Source organism: Mustela nigripes, chromosome 6 (genome assembly GCF_022355385.1).
Source record: "Mustela nigripes isolate SB6536 chromosome 6, MUSNIG.SB6536, whole genome shotgun sequence".
Taxonomy (NCBI): Eukaryota; Metazoa; Chordata; class Mammalia; order Carnivora; family Mustelidae; genus Mustela; species Mustela nigripes.
The window spans coordinates 104721509-104742164 of record NC_081562.1 but is presented as its reverse complement, the minus strand read 5'-3'; the positions used below and the strand labels follow the sequence as shown (position 1 = coordinate 104742164).

The window sequence follows — 20656 nt, the reverse complement described above, 5'->3', positions numbered from 1 at the left end:
TCTGCCTTCAGCTCAGGTTATGATCCCAGAGTCCTGGGATTGAGCCCCACATCGTTGGGTTCTCTGCTCAGCATAGAGCCTGCTTCCTCCTCTCTCTGCCTGCTTGTGATCTTTGTCTGTCAAATAAATAAATAAAATCTTAAAAAAAAAAAAAAAGGTATTCTGGCATAGATGTCAGCAGGTGGAGGTAAATGAGCTAATTTTTCAAGCACAAGATTTTATAATAAATAATTATTTAACTAAAACAAATACATATTTAGCAGACCAACTTGACTCTATGACAATAACCTAAATTCCAGTATTTAATTGGGCCTATTTCTCCACTTCATTTTCTATGCCATCGGTCAGTCTGTTCATGTGTCAATACAACACATTTAGTTTAAAAAAAAAAAAAAAAAAGGCGTGGCTGGCTCAGTTTTCAAAAAGAAGCCATGCAGTCCAAGAAGCAAAGAGGAGATACCAAAAAGATCTGCAAACAAAAGCGGTGATCACTGCTATTTGACGGGCCAGTTCCCAGAAAGCTGCTACGGCAAGGGCAGTGGGTTTCTTAGTAACAATCTTACTCCATACACTTAGGTTCCACTTAGGGTGTGAATATTATCATCTGGTAGCTTAGAAGTAAATTATGTCATTTGCAAACTGAGAGCTACTCCAAACACGGTAACAGTTGAAAGACTGTGATGTCACCTTAGACTCAGGTAATCAAGGAAGTGAGTGCTCCAGAGGTCTTTGTTATGTTCACACTTGCTTTTTTGTAGGACTAACTGGGAACTAAGCTACAGGTCAGTCCAGGAGTGGACTCCTTCACAGCTGAGACCCATAAAGCTATGTAGAGGCTTAAAAAAAGACCTTTTGGGGGCACCTGGGTGGCTCAGTGGGAAAAAGCCTCTGCCTTCGGCTCAGGTCATGATCCCAGGGTCCTGAATCCAGCCCAGCGTTGGGCTCTCTGCTCAGCAGGGAGCCTGCTTCCTCCTCTCTCTCTCTCTGCCTGCCTCTCTGCCTACTTGTGATCTCTCTCTGTCAAAGACATAAATAAAATCTTAACAACAAAAAAAAGACCTTTTGGAGACCGGTTCATTTGGTAAAACATGGGACTCTTTTTTTGTTATATATAAAGATTTTATTTATTTTACAGACAGAGATCACAAGTATGCAGAGAGGCAGGCAGAGAGAGAGAGAGGAGGAAGCAGGCTCCCTGCCGAGCAGAGAGCCCAATGCGGGGCTCGATCCCAGAACCCTGAGATCATGACCTGAGCTGAAGGCAAAGGCTTAACCCACTGAGCCACCCAGGCGCCCCCAGATTACAGTTTTTTCACTAATAAATTCAACCCCAAATTCCCAGAAGGATCAGTCTTGGGCTTTAGAGGGACATATATAACGGATGGTTCTTCCTTTTGTGTTAACACTTAAGGAACTGACTTTTTATTAGTTACTGTTTTGATGCTAGGCATCAAACAAAATGGTTATTAAATCATAAAATTTCAGAGTAAAAAACCTTAATAATTGTACAAAACTACAGAGACCATGGAACAAGTAAGTAAACCGAGTCATTAACAAAGTTATAAATGTGGTTTTAACAAAAAGTTATAGAAACCAGAATCTTTTAAATTACATTTTTATTGAAAAGTAGTTGATTTATAGATTTTTTTTTTTAAAAAGCATTTTATTGGTAAGATAATGATCTTTCATTTAAGGATGACTAAAGTTTCACTCGCTCTTACCAACGTGGCACCTTTATTTTCCTAGATGAACATTTTACTTAAAAATAGCATCTCTAAAAGAAAAAAAGAAAAAGAAAAAGAAAAAGAAAAAGAAAAAGACTAGGGTCTCTAGTGCCCTCTGGTGAAACTTACTGAGACTGGGTATCCAAAAAAGTAATTCGGCTCACAATGGAAGAGTTAAATAGTACAATTACTATCTATTTACATGTGATAGATTGTGATTTGCTGCCTTGGGCAACCTTAGAGGATGCCTTGATCTCAGGCAGAATTTCAACTTCCGACACCCAGTCAAGCTCATAGCAAAAAAATACTTCCTTCTGGAATTTTCATCATCACTGCCTTATTAAAAAAACAAAAACTGTCATCATATTATCAATGGGAGAAATAATGTGGGAAAGTCTCTAAGTGATTAAGGTTATAATCCAGACCCAAAACACAAAAAAGGTTAATTAATAGGACAGTAAAAATGATAGCTAAAGCTTAGCATACAAGAAGGGCTCTTTTAGTGGTCCCCAATTCCTAGCTCCATCTTCTTAATAACGGATACCACGATTCTAGCTGGCTCTGTGCATAGTTTCTGGGAGAAAAGAACCTTTTCCTCAGATTTTAGGAAGCAAACCTATTCCAGACAAAGGCAATGGCTAAACGTAAATGTCAACAGAGTCTAAGTTCATTCTCCAGACCAAAGACTTTGGACTTAAGGTTCTTCAGTTCTCCTTGCAGCTTATGTGCCCGTCTATTGCTGTCACGCACCTCACACAGAATGGCAAGATCCTGGTTTGCCTGGGCATTCAGTGTTGCCTAGAGATTGGGAAAAAAAAGAAGAAATGTTTATGGCACATTCCAGGAGAAAGAAATCAGTCATAAAGACTAGGCTATGCTGGCTTCTTTTTGGCAGACTTTTAGCACACATGATAAATTCAATCCTTAGCTTGCTAATGACCAAAAGAAAGAAAATGTAGAGTAGAATTAAAGCAGAAAAGGCATGAGGGGACGCCTGGGTGGCTCAGTTGGTTAAGCAGCTGCCTTCGGCTCAGGTCATGATCCCAGCGTCCTGGGATCGAGTCCCACATTGGGCTCCTTGCTCCACGGGGAGCCTGCTTCTCCCTCTGACTCTGCCTTCCACTCTGTCTGCCTGTGCTCGCTTTCGCTCACGCTCTATCTCTGACAAATAAATAAATAAAATCTTTAAAAAAAAAAAAGATTTAGGTCTTGGAGCGCCTGGTGGCTCAGTGGGTTAAGCCTCTGCCTTCAGCTCAGGTCATGATCTCAGGGTCCTGGAATTGAGCCCCATATCGGGCACTCTGCTCAGCAGAGGGCTTGCTTCTCTGTCTCTCTCTGCTTGCCTCTCTGCCTACTTGTGATCTCTCCTCTCTCTCTGTCAAATTAAAAAAAAAAAAAAAAAAGAAAAGGCATGAGACTCTGCTTTTCTATACGATAGTAAAGAAGCCATAAGATAGAGGTCAACAAACAGAAATGAGTAAAAACAGAGGCCAATATAAATGTTACTGGTAAATTTGCCAAAGAATGGGAAAAAAAGCTTCTCTTCTGTAACTAACCTTGTTTGGCACATAGCAATCATTTAGGATATGTGAATTACTGCTTAAATCTAAGAAGGATTTGGGGCGCCTGGGTGGCTCAGTGGGTTAAAGCCTCTGCCTTTGGCTCAGGTCATGATCCCAAGGTCCTGGGATCAAGCCCCACATCAGTCTCTCTGCTCAGCAGGGAGCTACTTCCTCCTCTCTCTCTGCCTGCCTCTCCCCCTACTTGTGATCTCTTCCTGTCAAATAAATAAATGAAATCTTTTAAAAAATATATCTAAGAAGAATTCTGAGGCAACCTGAATTCTAAATAAAGCTGTGTTTGAGGGTTGAGGGGAGAAACTACTTCATTCCTTACTCACTCGCTCTCTCTCCATTGGTAAAATAGACACAGTTCTTTTCATCTGCTTCTTGATCTGGGAAGGAGGAAGCTTTCTTCTTCCTCAGTTCAACTCAGATGGAAGTACAATGGTGCAGACTAGCAATGATTTTAGTCTACTGTGTCTTCCCTCTGCTGTGTACTTAAGCTGCTTTTAATGAGACTTAAAGGATGTTGATCCGCTAGGGTCTACCACCAGGGAAACAGCCCATCTTTCTTCTGAGGAGCCCTCATGACCATGTTTCCTTACCTGCACCCCTTTTCCCCCCTCTCGGTAATTCAGAATCAGTGATTACCTTATAGAGGATTTGCTCCAAGTGTTTCAGCTTTTGCCGGAGAATCTTAATATCTGTCTTAAAGCCTTCTACTTCCAGGATGCGCCGATTCTCCAAGGCCTCATAGCGTCTTGTCATCACCTGTAAACGCTTCCCCATCTTGTTAGTGCGATCCTAAATATAGAGACATGGCAAGGCATGTGAAGAGAGGGAACACATTCCCGGAGCATCTGCGCTTCCTACCCCATCAGAAGTGATAGAGAATTTGTACCTTGAAGATCTCTCTCCTCACTCCCTCTTCCTCACGAATTCGGGCAAGTTCTTCTTCTAGGGAAATGCACTGCTCTTGATACATGTTGGACAGTTTTTTCTCTTGAACTAACTTATCCTTTAAGGACTGCAGGTCAGAGGGAAAATAAAATTACAATTTTGGTAATTCAAATAGTACTTAGGCAACAAAAGAAAGGAAAGAAATGATTTCCATTAAATCTAAAACGAACTAAGGAACAAGATGGCAAGGAATGTTGGAGAACATCTGAAAGCCTCCTATTTCTAGATGATTCTCTTAACCTTTTCCTGAAGTGTCCACAGTAGAAATTCTTTAAAATAAAACAAGTATTTTGGGCTCTGAGAAGGGTCAGATAATGGAGCTTAGAACTATACCAAGTAGGACATGACAACATATGTTTTGGCACAAATTTGCTCTTCTTTAAATAGAAACAACAAGAACACATAATACATGTTCCATTGAGCAGAGGGAATGGTGGATAAAAAACTTAATCAGCTCGTGTTTCTTCCTTACACACAATCCTTCAAAGACATACAACACTTAGAGCTAAATATTCTTTCCAGGCGTGTAAAGGCCCTGGAAGGCCCTCCATGACTGGTTGCTACCCACCCTCCAACCTCTCTGCTTACCACTTCTTTCTTGCTTATCCCTCCATGACCACAATGATATTCCCTCTCTTCCCTGAACATACTTCAGACTTGCTCTTCCCTCTGCCTGGAATGTTCTTCCCCAGGTCTGTATGGCAAGCTCAGTACTGTTTTATAAGTCTCAGCAACAATATCAGACTTCACAGAGGGTCCTTGTGCTTCCCTATAAAAGCAGACTTTCAGCAACTATATAAAATCTTCATATAATCTTTTCAATTCCTTAACACCATTTTAAAAAATAAGCTATCATTTTCTCTGTTTTGTTTTTGTACCCTCTCACCCATGAAGGCTTTTTTTATTCATTCATTCATTTATTTATTTAAATAGTCTCTACACCCCATGAGGGGCTTGAACTCAAAGGACCAAGAGACGCATGCTCTCACTACTGAGCCAGCCAGTCCCATCTTCCCTCCCGACCCCGCACCCATTCAAATGTAAATGCTGCAAAGGCAGACCTGGTCTAATTTATCTATTGCTGCAGAGCCAAGCCCACAGTAGGAGTGCAATAAATATTTGTTAAATGAATCAATCAATAGTTCACTTTTCTAAATCCCTAAACACTATAATGATAAGCTACTCCTTGAAACCTAGTTCTTGAGGCTGCTGCTACAACAGCTTTCTGGACTGAATGGACCTTGTATTTCAATTCTCAGGTTCTTTGGAATTCTCTGAGTTCTTTCAACTTTTCCAAAAAAATTAACAATTTCTGTAGGACATAAGAAAACTACCTTAATATATTCATTTTGGTTATGATGAGTCTCATGAATGACTGGCCAAACTTTTCCAATTTTTTCTTCTTTCTTCTTACACTGCACGCTGTATTGCTTAATCTTCGACATCAAATGATCCTTTTCAAGCATCCACGACTTCTCTTTATTTTGGCTTTCAAATCTGAGTTGCAAAAAGTCTTTCGTGCTCTCATAGAGAAGTTCTTGGGTGTGATGGAGACTATGAAAGAAAGTACAAATGTAGACACCATGTTTAGGGGTACATATGGTACATAGTTACTCAAACAAAGGGAAGATACGAGTTCTTTAAAAATTGTGCAATACACAAATTCTATAAAATATCACTAGCAGTATTTAAAAGACAATCTAATCACTGGTAAACTTACATGTTTTACTGGACAAAGTGTAATGTACCTATCCATGCACACTAGTTCACAGACTGGTCTTTTTTTTTTTTTTTTTTTTAGGATTTATTTACTGGGCACCTGGATGGCTCAGTTGGTTAAGCCTCGGCCTTTGGCTCAGGTTATGATCCTAGGAGCCTGGGATTGAGTCCAGTATTGGGCTCCCTGCTCGGCAGAGTCTACTTCTCCCTCTGCCCCTCCCACCCTGCTTATAATCTCTCGCTCTTAAATAAAAACATTATTTTTTAAAAAGATTTATTTATTGGGGCACCTGGGTGGCTCAGTGGGTTAAGCCTCTGCCTTCAGCTCAGGTCATGATCCCAGGGTCCTGGGATCGAGCCCCGCATCGGGCTCTCTGCTTGGCAGGGAGCCTGCTTCCCTTCCTCTCTCTGTGTCTGCCTCTCTGCCTACTTGTGATCTCTGTCAAATAAATAAATAAAATCTTAAAAAATAATAATAAAATAAAAAAAAATTATTTATTTGAGAGAGAGAGAGAAAGCATGCACGCATGCATTGGGTAGGAGGAGGGGCAGAGGGAGAGAGAGAATCTCCAGCAGACTCTCTGCTGAGCGCAGAGAACAATCCAGGGCTTCATCTCACCACCCTGAGACCATGACCTGAGCTAAAATCAAGTTAAGTTGCTTAACTGACTGTGTTACCCATGTGCCCAACGTAGACTGGTCTTTATATTTTCCCAATGCTAATTCTAGTTTATATCATTAAAAGATTTACAGAAATATCTACACAGAGCCTGCACAAGTATGGAATATATTCCCTGACTGAGGGTGAACACAAGTTCTAAAATGTCAAAAATAGTTTTGGTTTTGTTATGCTGTAATCCACATGTAAACTGCCTGGTAGCAAAACTTGTCCTTTCCTCAACATCAGTTTCCTCCATGGAGAGATCGTGACAACTTTAGCCCATTTAGTTTCTCCATTCTCTGAAATTCTGTATCAGTTTAAATTTCTACCCCTGTGTTATAATTTGACACTTGCTCATAGACTGTGTCATGTTTTATTAATTTTAATTAATTTTACTTTGTTTTATATTTAAAATTATATTTATTTGAGAGAGTGAGTGAGAGAGAGAGAAAGCACAAACAGGAGGGGAGAGGGAGAAGCAGACCCCCACTGAGCAGGGAGCCTGACTCGGGGCCCAATCCCAGGACCCCAGGACCACAACTTGAGCCAAAGGCAGATGCCTAACTGATTGAGCCACCCAGGTGCCTTTGTCATGTTTTAACTGTCAACAGGCATAATTTCTTCTTTTCTTTTTGTAATCTCTACACCCAACGTGGGTCTCAAACTTATAACCCCAAGATCAAGAGTCGTGTACTTTCCCAACTGAGCCAGCCAGGTGCCCCAACATGCATATTTTTTCTAGCCTGAGTGAAAGCATATCCCCTATTTATCATTTGCTTTTGCCTTGCTATCACCATATTGTCAAGAATAGTACCAAATGCTAAACATACACAGAGTACTAAACAAATTCCTGCTGACTACTGAGATTTAGGAATAGGCAAATGATGTTTCTATCTTTAAAAAAGGATATCCCTAAGAAGTTAGCAACTCATCAGTTTAATATCAATACTTTCTAGAAAAATACTGTACCAAATGATCAAACTGCTTAAAAAGAATATTAAATACCATGAGGCAATCACTGTAATTTTCCACTGGCCAAATAATGTCAGAGAAACTCAGTTCTTTTCATGAGTAATAGGATACACAGATAAGGAGAACATGAGAGCATAATGCAGGCACAAAGCAGAGTAACTGTCACCAGACGAATGTATACATATACTCAGGTATATATGTATGTATATAAAGAGAGACTGATTCAGTTACCACAAGATCTCTCATGCTTTCAATGAGTTATTTTATTCTATTTTACATTATGTTCTAGATTACAAACTGAGCAATAAATAGTCTTGTTAATGTATAAATGGTATGAAAATGAGACCCAAAGGACAGTCATTAAAGGCCTTGGATTTCATGCCATTCAATATCCTTAGGATGATCTATCAAATGTAAGGGACTGATTATATGCTCAGATGGGCAGATAATGCTAAACTAGGATGGTTATTAATCTGCTAGAAGACAGATATAAAATTACAAATTACTGTGACAATTTAAAAACACTGCTTTTTAAAACAATTAAAATCCAATGAAAAGTGAACATGCTATGTGTAAGCACAAAATACCAAACATGAAAATGAAGATGGAGATGTGCTGGCCACATGAAAACATATTATACTGTGTTAAAAGAAACAGAGTCTGTGAGGTGCCTGGGTGGCTCAGTGGGTTAAGCCTCTGCCTTCAGCTCAGGTCACGATCTCAGGGTCCTGGAATCGAGCCCCAAATCCAGCTCTCTGCTCAGCGGGGAGCCTGCTTCCCACCCCCACCCCCCACCTCTCTATGCCTGTCTCTCTGCCTACTTGTGATCTCTGTCTGTCAAATAAATGTGTAACATCTTAAAAACAAAAACAAAACAAAACAAAAAACAAAAACTGAGTCTGTAAGAGGCAGAACGCATTTTCTAGCCTGTATTGGGAGATCTTAATTTAAGAATCACATCCAGTTTTAATCATCACTTTTTTTTTTTTTTTAAATAGACTCCACGCTGGGCATGGAGGCCAAAGCAGGGCTTGAACTCATAATCTTGAGATCAAAACCTGAGCTCAGAACAAGAGTCAGATGCTTAACTGAGGCCACAGCACGCCCCTGGGGAACAGACATAACTCCAATAGGTGGTGATTAGTGCCACCAGAGGCAGGCGAGGCATCAGAGGCATGCGGAGGAAGAAAAATTAAATTCTGCCGGGGGAAGTGTTCAGAGGAGAGATGACCATGCACAGCCAAGTGCCTGCCACACAGCAAGGATCCCATAAGCAATAGACATGAGTGGTCAGACTGAAGGACAGGTTAAAACACAGCAGTAGAGGAAGAGCTAAGACTGAAAAGGTTCATTTGGTGCCAGATGACGAAGATTCTAGTAATTCATGCTGAGGCAGCAGGACTTTATCATGAGATAAATAGGAAGCTATTGTATGTTTCTGAGCAGTTGGTAACTCCCAATGGAGCAGCTGGTAACTTCTAACTCATAGCAGCGAGGAAAAGTGTAGAAGGCGGTGGGATCAGTGATAGGAAGAACAGCTAGATTACTGCAGGAATGTAAATAATAGAGCTGGGGGATTCCCGACTGGCTCAGGAGGGGAGAACACCCAACTCTTGGGTCTCAGAGTCACAAATTCCAGTGCTATGTTGGGGGTAGAGATACTTAGAAAAATATAAAATCTTTAAAAAAAAAAAAAAAGAATAGGTTGAACCAATGTGAGAAGAATGAGAGGGAGAGAACGGCCTGGAGAGGCTTCCCAGGCTCATCATACTCATTAGGGCTCAGAATTCAGGAATAAGAGAGTGGGGAATTCAAGATAACTCTAAGGTCGGGGAGCTTGGGAAACAGGATGGATATCTTTAAAGTAAATGGGAAAAAGAATGTAGTAGTAGGTTTGAGATGGGACAATGAGATGTTTCTTGGGGAAGAAAAACAGTCTGATTCAGTTGCAGTAAATTGGAGGCGTTCGAACATTACGGAAGAGATCTGTACAGCACAGTCTGGCCACTGGAACCGTTAAAAAATCTGAGGAGGGTCAGACAGGTAGAAGCAAAGAGAATTCATCTCAAAGAAAGGGAGCTTAGCGGTACTGAATATACAGAATGATACTAGTATACTAGTTACAGCGGGCACTTTAAAGAGATAATGAAGTCAGTGATGACCTTAGAAAGGGCATGCTTGGTAAAACAGTGGGGATGAAATCCGACTGCAGAAAGGTGAGGAAAGGCAGGCAGGCAGGTGCGGAATTAAAGCAGTGAGGACAGAGAGTCTGTGGTTTTTGTACAGGTACGTAGTCATTTTTCCCACATTCGTGAAGGGCCAAACAAAAGAAAATGTCCCTACCGTATTGGGCTGCACTGGATAACCTATCAGTGGATAAGAGAATATTTCTTCACCACTAAGATCAAGCTAAAAGTCAAGTGGGTTAAACGGAGCATGGGGGATACTTGGCAGCTATTCAAGAAAAGAATCAACAGCACTCGTGGAGAAGCCCGGACACCCACCTACATAGAGGCAGGGATGTCTGACAAAGACGAATTTTCCAGATCCCTTTCAGTTGCACAGTACTATGCTGCTAAAGGAGAGGACTGTTAACTTCCAAGCCACTCAGAAAAATTTACAGATCTGTCAGGTGCAGCTTTCTTGAACACTCACTTTTTGGTAAGCTCTTTGATTTTGTCCTGATTTCTCTGGTGATGAACTTGTATTTCCTCAATGCGAATCCGTCTGTCCTCCATGAGCCCTTCAACTTGCTCTCTAGAAAGCTTGGTCTGCTCTTCCAGCTGAGCCTGCAGTGATTCCACCTGGACAGGCCAAAAGAGGTGAGGTATCCACTCCTGTCTCACTTCCACTTATTTCTTACCTCAAAAAGTGAGTCTTTCTCCAGAAAACTTTAGAAAACAAAACAAAACAAATCCACAAACAAAAGCACGGCAGCGAAACAAATAGAAGAAAAATCTTAAGTGTACTCCTTTTCATTTAATGTCTTATACATGGGGTTAGGCTACACAAGAGCAAGCTCTGTTCACACCACACAGGATCTGCGTCACACACAAAAAGCTGGAAAATCCAGTTTCCTCTACCCTAACATTTTCAGCTTTTCACTATCTCCCTTTTGGGATTCTTAGGACTATCTCCCTTCTAAGACCCCCTAGTTGCATAGAAATAGAATGACTCCTTTCTTCATCCTTTAATTTAAAAAGTGAAGAAAAATCAGTATCATGTTATTTCCTTCTCTGATTCTGGTTGTCATGACTCCCAGGGGAGATACTGGCCAAAGGCAGAAACTGTCATTTAAGGCAACAGACCCTAGTAAGGACAGGAACTTGAGCGCATGGTTGCAAGTGTTACACAACTACCAGGTGGTAGAAGGATAATTGGTGACTTTAGAACACATGCACTAAATAAATGGATATACCCCTACTGGTCAATCTTTCAGCAGAGACAATTGTAACTCTTTGCGTATCCCTTAAGCCACAAGGAAATTCTTACTATATGATAGTTTTGTTAGGTAGGGCTAAGGATAGCGCTTCTAGAATGGCTGAATAGAGAATAATGGTTTTAAAACATAAACTCTCAGAAATTAGGAACAACCTAAATTTTCGTAATCACTTGATACCTAGATATATGTGTGCAAGGCCGTAAAAAAAATGAAATCTTGCCATTTGTAACAACGTGGATGGAACTAGAGGGTATTATGCTAAGCAAAATAAGTCAGTCAGAGAAAGACAATTATCATGTGATCTCAGTGATATGAGGAATTTGAGAGGCAGGCAGAGGATCATAGGGGAAGAAAGGAAAAAATGAAACAAGACTCAACTATAGAGGGAGACAAACCATAAGAGACTCTTAATCTTAGGAAACTGAGGATTGCTGGAGGGGAGAGGTAGGGGTTGGGGTAATAGGGTGATGGACATTGGGGAGGGTGTGTGTTGTAATGAGCACTGAGTATTATATAAGACCAGTGAATCACAGACCTGAAATAAATAATATATGTTAATAAAAAAAAAAAGAAAACATATAGACACACACACACACACAAAAGGAAAAAATAATATGTGTGCAAGGAGATACTTATATGATAACAAAGATATGTTACACAAAGCTAAACTTGTGGACAGAAACTGTTCTGGTCTGCTTTACCTGCAGGATAAGTGTTTGTATGTCTCTCTGATATTGCTCAGAACTTTCTTCCTTCTCTCTCATTGCTGGTTTTTTTTTGTTTCCTTTAGAATCTAAAATAGAAAACAAAAATTAATCAAGACCTTTACTTAGTTTTTATTTTGGCTATTTGAACATCAGCAGACTTCTGCAGAGGAGTCTGATTTCATTTACCTAGAAGAGAAGGAAAGGAAGAAAAAGGAAAGCATACAATGACTATAGCAATACTTTTTCAAATGAGAATCTCTCTAAAGGAACTCTGCTAGGATGTCTCCTGAATAATAATATTCATCTTTCTAAAGAATATACTAAATTTTCCTTTGAAGTTGTATCTGTTTTCTTCATAAAATCATATTTAATCAGAAAAGATAAGGAATAAGGAAAAGTAAGTCTAAATATTTGGTTAAGATGGATCACCCAATTTTCAAAAGACAAGATTATTTTAAAAATAAGAAACACTAAAATTACACTGAACAAAATTCCTAGGATGATTCAAGAAGCTCACACTAAGAGAACAGATCTTAAAAGTTCTTATCACAAGAAAAACAAATCTGTAACCACTGTGGTGATGAATGTTATCTAGATTTATTGAGGTGATCATTTCATAATATATGCAAATATTGAATCCTTACATTATATACTTAAATGTAATGTTATATGTCAATTACATCTCAATTTTCTTTTTTTTTCTTTTTTTTCTTTTTAAAGACTTTATTTATTTATTTGACAGAGAGAGATCACAAGCAGGCAGAGAGGCAGGCAGAGAGAGAGGAGGAAGCAGGCTCCCCGCTGAGCAGAGCCTGATGCGGGGCTCGATCCCAGGACCCTGGGATCACGACCTGAGCCGAAGGCAGCGGCTTAACCCACTGAGCCACCCAGGCGCCCCACATCTCAATTTTCTTAAAAAAAAAAAAAAAGGGCAAAGAAAGAAATAAAATTGGGATTTCCATCAAAAAAAAAGGGGCGGGGGGAGACTGAGGCTTAGAAGCTAATTAACATTCTGTGATCCCAGAAGTTATCCCAATCTGTTTTATTACCTATAAGCATGTTTATTATGTATTATTTATTCTCCTTTATTAAAACATCACGGGAAGGTTAAAGGAAAAAAAGCTCAGTGAGATCTTAAACTAGCAGGGACATCAATATGAACATTCATTATTACCACATAGTAGAAACAAAATCTAATTATTTGACTGTGTTTTTGAATTCTGCATCAATGAGAATTTATAGTAATACGGCTGATACCTGCTCTGAAAGCTGAGGAAGATTCATTCTGTTCACATATACCTATAGCCTGGATAGTCTTGGAGTGAATGCTGACCTGAAGAAGCAAAAAAACCAAAAAGTATAGAGTTACCTTTCCTATAAATGTTGTATTTCACTTTTTAGCTTTACTTCTATAGATCAAAACACTACTCACAAATACAATTGGTTGAAATTACCATAATCATATAAGGATGTCATGTGTGAGGGACACTAAAGTGGACCAAACTCAGCGCTAGTGAAATAAGCTAAAAAAGTAAATTTCAGAGTTATTTCATACTATCTGCTAAAAGAAAGGGGTGGGGCATCTTTGGCAAGGACCTTTAGGAAAATAACAGGAACACAAAAGCATGCATATGTAGATATGCACAAAGATGCTCACTGAGGCAGTTTATAGAAAAGTAAAAATAAAAAAACTATATATACACACAAATATTTCTATATGAATGGGAAAAGAGCTTTCTCTCTGGGGATAAAAGAGACTGCCACTTTTATATGACAGATTTCTGAAATCTGTTTTTCATAAAGACCATGTAGTACTTTATCATCAGCATAAACTAACATAAAAAAGAAATCTGAGTATTGCGAATTTGCTCCCACACTAAGTCAGCTCCTGCTTTCCTCTCTAACCTCACCCAAAACATCCACTCCTCTGTGCTTTAAGATTTCCAAACAGTGAAATGATGCCACCTCCCAAGGTTTTTTTGGGGGAAAAAAGTAAATGAAAGCACAAAGCTCTTTGTAATTATAGAAAATGCTTTGAAGACTTCGGGACTAAGACAGCTAATTCTCCTTCTATCTTCTTTAACAAGTACCAAAATTGCTCTTATTATAGACCCCAGCCTGTTTTTTTTTTTTTTTTAAATAAAAAGTAATGCTTACCATGCCGTACCAAAGACTACTTACTTTGTTTGGAGGCTCCTTATAAAAATAGGTCACTTCTCCAGTGTCTGTGCCCACAAGAGCCAAGAGATTCTGAATCTTTTTCTTGTCTTCTATCTCCCTGCGATTCTCAAAGAGAATAACCACACATTGTGTTCAGAGGAAATAAACTTTTCTGTTTAAAGGATCTCCTTTCTGATTTAAGACAATGGCAACATCAAATTAAAATTGAATAAGATTTATTGAGACCTTGGCTCTAATTTTTAAAACATCAGATATTTATATCCAGAAATTGAAAGAGGGGACCACAAAATAATTTCTTAGTTGGTTCCAGAAGAAAGTTATAGTGGATGCTGGGGTACCCTGCTCAGATTTCCCTCTTCAGCACTAATGGGTTCATTCCTCCAATTGCCAGCAATGTTGCAAACTGGGGCTCACAGCTGAATATCTCTCCAGAATTGTCCTCAGTCAAGAGGGACTGCCTTAACCAACTGTATACCCAACGGACAGACTGGACCCAGAGCCTGGCTAATGAGAGGACAGAAAAGTCCAATTCCCTTGCATCAATTCAGAATACCTTTGAAGGGCCATCCCAGCTTCAGTGCACCCTGTGGCACTGGCTGAGGTCTTCTGTAATTAATTAAATAGTTCTACTGCTGCCCAATCAGACTTTATTCCTTCATTGGTGGTTATCCCTGAAGGGACTCTCCTAAACAATCTCCTGCAAGCAAATATCCATTACAAAGTCTGTTTTCTGGAGAACCCAACCTTAGACAGTTGATATCAGAAATGGACCAAGGAAGCAAACTCTAAAATGAGATTTCAGAGTCTGTGATATGGAGATGGTTTATAGAACATAGTGTTCTTGTGGTGCCTGAGTGGCTCAGTCAGCTGAGCACCTGACTCTTGATTTGGGCTCAGGTCATGATTTCAGGGTCATGGGATCCAGCCCTGTGTTGGGCTCTGTACTCAGCACAAAGTCTGCTGGAGATTCTCTCGCCCTCTCCTTTGGCCTCACCTCCCCTTGTGCTCCTTTTCTCTCTCTAAATAAATAAAATCTTTAATAACAAACACAGTGTTCTTAGGGGCAAAACAGACGGGTGGTTAACAAGGTACAGCTTAAAAAATTAAAATAAATCAAAGATGGGCTCCTGGGTAGCTCTGTTGGTTAAGCATCCAACTTCTGATCTCAGCTCAGGTCTTGATCTCAGGGTTGTGAGTTCAAGCTCCACACTGGGCTTCACATCAGATGTGGAGCCTACTTAAAAGAAATAAATGAATAAATAAAATAAAAGAAATCAAAGATGAAGGGAGGCTAAGGGCAGCACCCTAAGCAAAAGCACAATTTCTGATCCATTTTCCACACCTCAGCCAGCATAAAGATAATTACTTGACAAAGAAGCTGGGTCCCCAGGAGGTAAGACTTGGTGACACCACAGCAAGTACACGATAATGAGTCCCCTAGTCTTTCCCCAAAAGACCCATGGCCATTTATTTAAGTAATTATACACTGGAGAAAAGGAAATACACAGGTAATTCAAGAACTGATGGATCCAGGGTCTGAACTGACATTGATACCATGGCACTGGAGTATATAGGAACCATGTAATCAACACAATTTTGTACCAGGCCCAGCTCACAGTGGGTCCACTGGGTCCAGACCCAATCCATGGTTAGTTTCCCCATCTCTAAATGTATAACTGGAATAGCCATATTTGGTAGTTGGAAAATTTGGTAGTTGGTAGTTGCCTGGTTTCCTGGCATCTGGGTTAAGGTAAGAGGAAGACTCTGAAACTGCCCCTCCCTACCCCTGCCAAGATGGAAGATAAAGACTTAAAAGATGTGGGGTCAAAGTCACCATCAAATCCCCATTTAATTCACAGTATGAGCTATGCAAAACCAGAAGGATAACAGTGGACTACTACTGTTAAGGAGGTCCCAATTTCAGTCATTGTCCTAGAAGTAGTATTTTTGCTAGAGTAGATTTACTTGGTTTTAGGTACATGGAATATGGATACTGAGTAAGCAAATGCATTCCTTTCCATTCCTAACAGGACCAGAAATAGTTCTCATTTGTGTGGGGTGAACACAGTACACTTTTACAGTCTTTCCATAAAACCATGTTAACTCTTCAGCATCCTATCAAATAAGTCTAAAGAGACCTGGATCCTGCCATACCACAGATTTCATTAGTTCAATAATAATGATATCAGATTGGGGCGCCTGGGTGGCTCAGTGGTTTGGGCTGCTGCCTTCGGCTCGGGTCATGATCTCAGGGTCCTGGGATCGAGCCCCGCATCGGGCTCTCTGCTCCGCAGGAAGCCTGCTTCCCTCTCTCTCTCTCTCTCTGCCTGCCTCTCTGCCTACTTGTGATCTCTGTCTGTCAAATAAATAAATAAAATCTTTAAAAAAAATTATATCAGATTAAATTAGATTGGCTAGACAAGAAATGGCAGATGCATTAAAACCCTTGGTAAGATACATGGGCTTGAGAGGGTTGGAGTAAACTTTTCAAAGCATATCAGTGAAGTTTTAGGGATCTGATCTAGGCATGACCAGACATTTCCTTCAAAGTAAAAAACAAATTACTGTGCCTTACCCTTACCAAGTAGAAAAAAGGACTCTTCAAATCTCTTAGAGACCATATCCCATACTATGGGATACTGCTTTGACCCATATATCAAGTGACATGAAAGGTGAGCTTTCAGTGTGGCCCAGAGTTGAAAGGAAATTCTGCATTAGGTCAAGGCTAAAACTATTAAGGAGATTGAATCGATAATCAAAAACCTCCTGACAAAGACAAACTCTAGACCCGATGTCTTCACTAGTGAACCCAACCAAGTATCTAAAGGACAATGCCAATAATTCTCAAACTTTTCTAAAAACTGAAAAAGAGACAACTACAGACCAATATCCCTCACGAACACTGATGTGAAAATCCTCAACAAAATACAAGCAAACCAAATTCAGGAGCATTAAATGGATTACACACCATGATTAAGTGGGATTTATTTCTGGAATCCAAGCATAGTTCAGCATATGAAAATTGATCAATATATCACATTAGCAGAATGAAAGGAAAAAACCCACAATCATAAATGATAAATGATAAAGAAAACTCATGTAACAATATTCAAAACCCTTTTATGATAAAAACACTCAACAAACTAGCTAAAGAAGGAAATAACCTCTACCCAATAAAAGCCATGTATGGAAAACCCATAGTTAATATCATACTCAATGGTGAAAGACCAAAAGTTTTCCTCTCTGATTGAGAACAAGACAAGGATGCCCATTTTCACAATTTCCATTTAACACAGTACTGGAAATACCAGCTAGGGCAAGGAGGCAAGAAAAAAGGAAGAGACATCCAAAGTAGAAAGAGAGAAGTAAAATTATCTTTGTTCACAGATGACATAATCTTATATGTAGAAAACCGAAGGGTTCCATAAAAACAACAAAAACCAACCCAAACAAACGAAGGAAATCCCATTAGAACTGATAAAAGAGAATTCAGCAAAGTAGCAAAATACAAATTCTTCATGCAAAAATCAGGTGCATTTCTATACACTAATGTGAACAACCTGAAAAGGAAATTAAGACAGTAATTTGCTTTATATTAGCATCAAAAAGAATAAAATACTTAGGAATTAAAAAAGAAAGTGAAAGACTTGTATACTATACATACATAAATAGAGAGATGCCATGTACATGGATTGGAAGACTTGATATTGTCAATATTACCCAAAGCAATCTACAGATTCAGAGCAACTCCCATCAAATCTCAATGACATTTTTTTTCAGAAATAGAAAAATCCACCCTAAAATTCATATGGAATCTCAGGATTCATATGGAAACTTAAAATAGTTAAGACAATATAGAAAAAGAACACCATTAGAAGACCCACACATCTTGATTTCAAAACTTACTACAAAGTTACAATAATCAAAATAGTGTGGTACTGACAATGACAGATCTTTAGACCACTGGAATCAAATAGCCCAGAAATAAGTCCCACATGTATGGTTAAGTGATTTTCAACTTTCAATGGAGAAAAGACAGTCTTTTCAAGAAATGGTGCTGGGAAAACTGGATATCCAACATGCAAAAGAATGAAGGTAGACCCTTACCTAACACAATATACAAAAGTTTATCTTAAAATGGATCAAAGACCTACCTGTAAGAGCTAAAACTCTAAAACACAGTTGGGGGTGCCTGGGTGGCTCAGGTGGTTGAGCACCTGACTCCTGACTGGGGCTCAGGTCATGATCTCAAGGTTTGAGATGGAGCCCTGTGTTGGGCTCTACGCTGGGCATGGAGCCTGCTTAAGATTCTCTTTCTCCCTCTGCCCCTTCCCTATATCCATTCACAAGTGCTCTCTCTTAAAAAAACAAACAAGCAAACAAACAAAAAACTATAGTGATACTGGATTTGTCAATGAATTTTTAAAATATGAATTTGAATATGAATATGGCCTTAAAAAGCAATGAAATTTTGATACATGCTACAACATGGATGAACCCTGAAAACATCATGCTCAGTGAAATAAGCCACTCACAAAGGGACAAATACTGTACGATTCTACTTATATGAGGTCAAATACATAGACAGAAAATGTAACAGTGGTGACTAAGGGCTGAGGAGGGGTGGTGATAAGGAGTTATTGTTTAATGGGGACAGAGTTTCTATAAGGAAGGTTAAAAGTTCTAGACCTGGATAGTGGTATGGCTGCCTGATAACATAAATATACTAAGCGCCACTGCACTATGTCCTTGAAAATGACTAAAATGGTAAAATTTATGTTAAGTATATTTTATCACAATTTAAAAAAAAAATTAGTGGATCCTGTGGAACACTGCTCAGATGCCACTTTCAGAACCTAGATATCCATCACCCAAGAGTTCAGTCCTTCTCCAGGAACTGCCCTAGGCTGACAGGGGCTGCCTCTCCCAAATTTACATCCCCTCCCTGGTGACAGCCGACATCCAATGAGTGATCACTATGGGCTACAAATGGTCAACTGCTTTGCCTCTGAATGGCTGTCCTGGCCTCAGAGCTCCCTGTGCAGTTGGCTAAAGCCTCTCCTACCATAGAATCACAGTTCAAATTCTCCCTCTGCCCAAATTTGCTCATAGGTATTATTGCTGAGTCCCCCAACTAACCATCCTTGTATCCATCTCAGAGTCTGCTTCCTGGGGAACACAACCTAAGAGAAATGTATCTCGTTTAGTGTAATTTAGAAATAGAACTCCAATATTTCCCTTCTCCCACTGGGTACCTGATTCTCAGTCGGTCGTTTTCTGAGTAGAGGCGTAAAACATGTTCCCGTTCCTGGAAGAGGCAGACCTGTATATCGCTTAGAGCTTTCTGCAATTCCGCAATCTCTTCCTCCCTCTGCTGCAAATCCCATTCTAGTTTATGCTGGGGGGGGAAAGAGGTATTGAAAAGATACTGCACTTCATGGGAGTATCTCTGATTGGATCAGGTCATGCAGAAATTACAGAGTGGGGGCGCCTGGGTGGTTCAGTTGGTTGGGCATCTGCCTTTGGCTCAGGCCATGATCCCAGGGTCCTGGGATCAAGCCCTGTGTCAGGGTCCCTGCTCAGGAGGAAGCCTGCTTCTCCCTGTTTCCCCTGCTTGTGTTCCCTCTCTCCTTGTGTGTCTCTCTGTCAAATAATAAAATCTTAAAAAAATTATAAAAAAGAAAAGAAATATTACAGAGTGAATGGTTTCACCAACATGGAATTCAAATGACAACAACAGGTTGTGTACAGACTTGAGTTTAACAGCTGCAGGGTGAGTGTGATGTTTGCCTATAACATCAAAGCTCTTGTATCTTCCTTTTACAGATTACAGAACCCTGTAACACTATATGATTTACCTGTTCTAGTCACACTTCTTTTTTTTAATGCTTTCTATGTAATAAGGATTTCAAAATTTTCGAAAAACATGGATAAAAAGGTATGATTCTTGCCCACAGAGTTGAAGAATTTTGTTGGAGGGGAGAGAAATGCAAACAACTAAAATGAAATAGTTATTTCATGAAAGAGAATGCATAGTAAAATGGTTGATGGGAAAGTACAGTAGAGTAAAACCTCTGCAGGTTTTGGGAAGTCAGAGAACACAGGCAAAGCTGGAACTTGAAAGATGAAGACTGCTACAGACAACCAGAAGACAAGTACTCTTGGGAAAGGGAGAGAAATACCGAACCATCAGAGCCCTAAGTGTCTGGGTAAACCCAAGTATTTCAGTATTGCTGGAGTGGACAGCGAGAGGCAGAGTGGGTAAGTATGATATCCAGGCTGGATACTGGTATGGCGGACACTTTAATAGTTCGGGGGAGACATAATGAGAGTTGGAACCGATGTTGAGGAAACAGTGATTAAGTTGTTGGAATGGGTGCAGTGACATTTAGGAAGCAGAATCAAAAGGACTTGCCAAGTGACAGAAGTAGGAGCTGGGGAGAATTGCAGGCAATGATACCATTTACGGGACATAGAATAAAGAAAAAGCAAAGAGATAAGGAATGGAAGGAGGGGAAACATCAGTGGTACACATCATGTGTGGGTAGGGTAGGAAAGAGAGAGCAGTTCAGACACGGACATATTAACAAGGAACTCTGGAGAAAAGTGAGTCCACATTAGTTATTTGGTGTCATCACCTCATATGTGATAGTAGAAGGCATGAATACAATGAGACCATATATGGTGGAATCTGGAACTTTGATACTTAAGACTAAGGAAGGGGGGGG

At 39.8% G+C, this 20656-nt stretch overlaps 1 protein-coding gene across 4 annotated transcripts in view; it reads right to left on the bottom strand.

The window, feature by feature from the left end:
* Nucleotides 1-1599: 1599 nt before the first annotated feature.
* Nucleotides 1600-20656, bottom strand: part of CCDC77 (coiled-coil domain containing 77) — a 28123-nt gene continuing 9066 nt past the window's right edge. For 2 of the 4 annotated variants that reach the window (XM_059403852.1, XM_059403851.1), the window contains 9 exons: nucleotides 19184-19326; nucleotides 13929-14025; nucleotides 13005-13080; nucleotides 11742-11833; nucleotides 10254-10402; nucleotides 5581-5800; nucleotides 4188-4313; nucleotides 3938-4090; nucleotides 1600-2522 (listed from right to left, as the gene is read on the bottom strand). In XM_059403852.1, the coding sequence (XP_059259835.1) occupies nucleotides 2376-2522; nucleotides 3938-4090; nucleotides 4188-4313; nucleotides 5581-5800; nucleotides 10254-10402; nucleotides 11742-11833; nucleotides 13005-13080; nucleotides 13929-14025; nucleotides 19184-19326 (1203 nt within the window). In that variant the 3' untranslated portion in view covers nucleotides 1600-2375. Of the gene's footprint in view, nucleotides 2523-3937; nucleotides 4091-4187; nucleotides 4314-5580; nucleotides 5801-10253; nucleotides 10403-11741; nucleotides 11834-13004; nucleotides 13081-13928; nucleotides 14034-19183; nucleotides 19327-20656 lie in introns of all 4 variants that reach the window. The other 2 variants (XM_059403853.1, XM_059403855.1) reach the window with 2 other exon arrangements.